The 6,267-nt window shown below is 31.7% G+C and overlaps 1 protein-coding gene across 6 annotated transcripts in view; it reads right to left on the reverse strand.

Annotated features, from left to right (window-relative positions):
* LOC106677306 (aquaporin) overlaps positions 1-6,267 on the reverse strand; it is a gene marked incomplete at its 3' end in the record, with an annotated part of 133,659 nt that overhangs the window by 83,461 nt on the left and 43,931 nt on the right. The window contains 1 exon segment of one of the 6 annotated variants that reach the window (XM_067048536.1): positions 3,876-3,987. Within the exon segment in view, the coding sequence (XP_066904637.1) occupies positions 3,876-3,946 (71 nt within the window). 6 annotated transcript variants of the gene reach the window in all.

Below are 6,267 nucleotides of genomic sequence, written 5' to 3' on the forward strand. Positions count from 1 at the left end.
AGCCATTTCAGTGATGGCTAAATTCATGTGCTCACACTGGAAAAAAATCAATGATAAAACATTAAAGAAATATATAGGTAAGTGAAATTAAAAGTACAAGTAGTCGCATATTTAATATTTTGCTCACGAAACTAGTAATCGAAAAAAATTCCACTTAAATCCAGATATTGTTGACGTTCAAACTGGATAGAAACCATAACGTTTTACTGACACGCATAGCTTTTAACAATTCTAATTTGACTTACTAATAGATCTCATTTGTATTTGAATTACGTAGTGAAATTTTTTTTCCTCTCTGTTAATTTAAAATTAATGAGAATTATTATTGTTGAAATTATTGAGATTTTTATTTATTGTTCATATCTCTTATCACACACTTCATCGAAGTAATGAAACTGCACTGATAAGTTTCTATGAAGTTTGAAATTAGTATATCAAGGCAGGGAACCAATATGGAAACAACTTCAGAACCATGTCCAGCCTTAATAAATTCCTTAAAATAATAATAGTAACTTAACAACACATTTGTTCTAAGCTTTCGGTATAGTTAAATAGAAAATTACATCTAAATTTTATTAATATCACCACCCTTGAAGAAATTCCAATAAACCCCACCAAATCACATCTTCTCTTCGTCGTGAACCTTCGTCTTGCCCACAGTATCTTTTAATAATACCCCACGTTACTAAGGACTACATCTGGACAAACGACTGACCTGGAATCCTCATACAAGGCTGAAAAGACAGGAAACTGCTGGTCGATCCCGACTATTTCAACATTTACTAGACAAACGGTCTAAACCATTACAAAAGACTGGTCTACATGACTGTTATAAGGCCTATATGGACATAAGGAGTTGAGCTATGGTGCTCCACTAAACCATCGAATTCCTCCCGAATCCAATCCTTCGTAAAATCCTTAATGCTTCTTACTTTGTCACAAATTAAATCATCCATGCTCAATGGTCCACCTCAATGTCCCATATGTTGCCGATTTGCCCAGAACCGATACCAATCCGTCCACCATAAACTTCCCAACCACCTAAACCAATTCGTTTCTAACCTGGCTTCTCCTTCATTGCCTAATAATCCTCCTAGGCGTCTGAAAAGCAGATGGCTTCGAGATCTTCTCCTCTAGGAATGTTTTTGGAGTTCTATCAATGGGTAGATTCTCCACATGTTTGTATCATGTCATTATATCACTTACAGCAAATTTACTTGATCTATATAAATGTATACAGTTTTAAATAACAATAAATAAATTATTACACAAAAATTATTAACCACTTGTCCGTGTATGTAGATTTTTTAGTTGTCTAGACATGTTGATCAAGGGATAATTCATGGGAACCTACAATCAGCGCCGATCTTTGAGATAAAAGATTTATTTTGAAAAAAAAGAAATCCGGTTCCCTTGAAGATTGCAATCGAAGACCAATTCATCAAGCCATTTTTACTAACCCAATTACTTCAGAAAAGGATAAAAAAAAAAAGAGTTAGTAACGTCATGTTCAAAAGCGTACATATTTGTACCAACCTATTTGACCTGAAGATGTGAATTGATTCCCACAAAACATAATGATAAGTAATGTTCATTTCTAATTCGGAAACAATTCCATGTAAATACCGAACTTTCAGGGATAGAGGCAATGTGAGATAAGATGAATAACAATAACTTGACCATACTTTATCAGACGTGTAAATTTGTAAGAGAAAAAAATCAATTTTACATTTTTTAAAGGATTTTCTCAAAAATGGCTCTAACAATTTTGATTGAACTTGGTAAATCAATGTAAAATTAGGTCTTTAATATCAGATAGGTCTTATCTCCTTGAAATAGTTTGACAGTCCTTAAATGAGGATTTTTTATATTATCTTCCTTAAAACTACCTAATTTTAATCCCTCAAAAATTGTTTATTTGAAATCCATTCACCATCTCACATATCTAATAGTAATCTGAAATAGGTAAATATTAACGACAAAAAACTTGATTTTTAACTTTAGAAGGCAGGTAGAACAGAAACAATATTTTTTCACATTGAAAACTCATTTCATAAGAGCTGTTGTATAGACGTATGACTGCAAAAAATATTGAAGTTTAGAGCTCTCTCTAAAAGAATGACGGTGGCTCTTTTACAAAACCATCGTAAGGCCAGTAGTGATCCATGTGGAAGAAACAAGACCCTTGACAAGAAAAGCGGAACAGATGCTCAACTCCTGGTAAAGACGGGTATTGAGAAGGATATGGGGAGGAGTCTCGGATAATGGAATTTGGAGAAGAAGGAATGGGGAGCTGATGGATCTGTTTGGGGAATCCAGCATCATGGCTTTTGTCTAAAGAACAATAATAAGATGGTTAGGACACATTGAGAGGATTCCCGATGAAAGGATACTGAAAAAAATGGTTTATGGCTAAATAGATGAAAAACAGGAAAGAGGACTTCCTTGGATCAGATGGCTAGACGATGTGGAGGAAGATTGGAAACTTTTAAATGTTGAAAGATGGAAAGACACCGTGTAGATTGGTTGAATGTGGTGGAGAACGCCCTGGTTCTTGCAAGCAGTAGAGTCATAATAATAATAACATGTAGAGTTATCATATACCGTTTAAAAAGCCCAAGATTTTGAAAAAAATAGTATTAAACATATAAAGTAATAGAAGGAAATAAAACATGACAAAAAAACATATAAGTAAACGGTTTATTTTGATGAGACTTAACTGCCGGGCGCATGCCCACTCAAGTTTTCTATTTCGCCAATCTTTAGTTATTAAACAATTAGTTTTTAATTTCACTTAACATATATATGAGCACTTTGAGAGAATAACTTCATAAAACCATTCATAGTATTTTCAAAACTGATTCTATAAAAATTTAGCATAATGTAGTTGAGGACAGAATATAATTTTAGTAAACTGATTATATTTTTATATTTCTGTCATACTATTGAAAAAAAATATCGTTCAAATTTTGAAATCAGAAATATTATTAAAAACTCTAATAAATAAAAATTTAAGTCACTCTGTCAACTGAAAGGCTCATTTGGAAAAATAGAAAGCGAAAGAGAATAATATAGAAAAATCTGTTTAGAAAAGAACGAGAATTAATTTCAATCAAAATAGGGGCCAAGTGATACCCGCTTGATCAAATTTTTAAATATAGGCGAATCTAGAAATTATATTCACACATATAAGCAAAATCAGTAGAAGAAATGTTTAACAGACCACATTTAAACTAATCCTTGACATTCCGGTAATTTTGGGCCAAATACGTTATCGAAATAAAGGTGTGTCAAAATAAAAAAATTTTTTGCGTATGTGTAATCTAAAAGTATTGACGGGATACATTAAAATTGATAATAGACCCATTTTACACAAATCTCCCATCCTCACCCTAACTTTGGGTCGAATTGAAATCGAATAAGCTCCTTCTAAGTAGCTATTCCAAATAGTTCCAGTTTTAATTCCAAATACAGACACGCTAAGGAAAATAAGTTTAGGCCTGCTTAAGCAAAAGTGGTGAATGAAAATTTTAAAAAATGTAATAGCAACATTTAATTCCCAACCGGTAAAATCTCTTCAGATTACATAAAAATCGGCTAATGGTAGTAAGTCTTAGGCCCGAACATAAAGTTGACTACTGACAGAAAAACACGGAACTAAATTAATATGCAAAACCTAAACTGGAGTAATAACTTTACGGTTATGAGGAAACATTTTTTTCATTTTCTACATACAAACATTTTTTCCTATCTTCGTTTGTGGGGAAGAAAAAACAATATACAAACACTCACAATATCTGGATATTCATATTAACAAATAAATATTTTGTTTTTAAAATTTGCAATAAATGTTTTTATAAGCCAATCATTTGTACCTGTTTTTCTTGGTTGAGATTTCATTTAACTGATTGAGGAGTGATTTTGTTTCATCTACAATTATATTCATTATTCACTCCTACTTTATGGCAGAGCGATAATGGAGAATACCTGAAACAGACCGCAACAAGCCAAATTGACTTTAAATTTTAAGTAAAATAAAATCATACATAAAGACCTTAATGTTCCCTATGTAACCGATCTAGCCCGAACCAGATATCACTCCTTCCATTATAAACTCTCTAACCACTCAAACCCCCTAGTTTCTAATCTTGGATCCTCTTCCATTCCTGACAATCCTCCGAGGCGCCTGAAAAGAAGATGGCCACGAGACCAGCAAATGTAAAATGTCATTAGAGTGCTACCAATGGGTAGTTTCTCTACACGCCTGTAACACTCCAATTTAACTTAGATCAGATTTACTAAATGTATTATAATGTACAGTTGTAAATAGCTATAAATAAATATTAGAAAAAAAAAATTAAAAAATTTTAAGTATGAGACCTTAACAGAAATTTCAAAAAATATATATTTTTTACAAATATATTCAGGTAAAAAAAAAATTAAATAAAATGGAATAAATTAGGCTTGGCCAAACAAAAGGGTCTGTCACGTTGGGTAGCGATTACCGACCGAGGCGGTCAGGAGGTCTGGTTGTACTTCCCAATTTTGCTACATTGATTTACGCATTGGCCATTTGTAGCCGAACAGGTTAAAGAGGCAACCATTGACTGCCAGTAACTTCAGCAGCGCCGGTTCGTATCCGGCCTAGGTGGCCGACTTTTGATTCTGTGGTGGACCCAAGATGTACTAGGCATTGTCGCGACGATATGCGATCTACTTGTACAAGTTTATCGATGTCTAAATCTGCTACTAAAGGAAATATTCGTTCAAACAGTGCGTAATACAATACAGGTATATGAATATTATAAAAATTTACTGGGAAAGCTGATGCGTGGAATGTAGGTAGCTCAAGAATTCAAAATGACATAAAGTATATATTAATATCTATATACTTATATAAATTAAAATAAAATTACATTTCAATTTTATTTGGCGTTGTTTGTTAACTCAATGTTTAATAATTAATTTGTAAATCTCATTGGTGTTTAATTTAATTACATTTATTTTTATTTGAATTCTATTATTTACGACTTTTATTTAACAAAATATACAAGGATTTTTATATTTTGTATTATAATAAAACCGGAACTCCAGCTCAATACATGAACGGTAGCGTTCTCGTATTTCTTCTCTCTACTTATACATCCGATGGACCCAACTCTGCCTTTTCTTTTTCTATGATGCCTTCCGCAAAGCTAGTAAAATAGTAAGAGTTCTTTGTCAAACGAATGGAGAAGTTAAAATGATTGAAAACAGGTGGAAATTTGAAAAAATCATATTTTCTGAATTATTTAAATTTATTATTAATTGACAACTAACACTTCATTAACATATTTAGAAAACATCTAATGTGGTACGCGCCCTACTAATTTGAGATAAAATTAGTTCAGTTAAAATAAAAATAAAATTAGCCCTAAATAAAAGAAAAATAATTTGGGCTAGAATTTTTTTAATTTTTTTATAGAAAACTTTTATTTATCTGTTAAAATAAAAATTCGTAGTTTGAATGCCCCCCGGTATGCCACCTAGTTATCATAACTAAGTAAATTTATAAACACGACACCTTTGGAAAAGAAATTCTATATTTAATTAAACACAATTATATCTAGCATACCATGACAAAGGGGTTAGAGATGTCTTGCATTTGAGTAAGGTAGATACATAATAGATTTTTATCAGATCTGTAGGTCAGTTACCGTAAGTAAACAATAGTAATATATTATAGAAATAGATAATAAAAACACAAATAAACAATAAATGCGGTTTCTGGAACCCCCATTCGCCTTAGAACCACGGTTAACCAATAACATAACAATGGGAACCGTAAATTGATTTTAAAACAACATTTTTTAGCAATATTGAATTATTTATGGACTGCACGGTAAGCGAGATCATCATAGAACTACATTTTATGAAAATTCGTGGTATGATTATCAGGACCATGGAAAATTTTGGAGAAATAAAATATTATTAATATAGGCATACTGCTATTTAAGGCTATTTGAAAATTTTTCAAATAGACTCAGACTTTTAATACCAGTGATGTGGCTGTGAGAGTAGCGATTCTTCGAGTGCTGCTTTGCCTTACGCATGAGGGCGGAAAAGCTTGGCTCAGAGTTTCCAAGGTTAATTATATGAATATTGTGTATAGGAGTGAATGTATGTTAAATATATTTATTATATTTTAGTTTAAAATTAGTTTTCTTTATATTCTGTATAAATTATTTAATATTTTTTATTATTTTGTGCTTCTATATAAAATATAAA

The sequence above is a fragment of the Halyomorpha halys genome, unplaced genomic scaffold, assembly GCF_000696795.3.
Source record: "Halyomorpha halys isolate HHAL.00 unplaced genomic scaffold, Hhal_1.1 Scaffold7.1, whole genome shotgun sequence".
NCBI classification, from domain to species: Eukaryota; Metazoa; Arthropoda; class Insecta; order Hemiptera; family Pentatomidae; genus Halyomorpha; species Halyomorpha halys.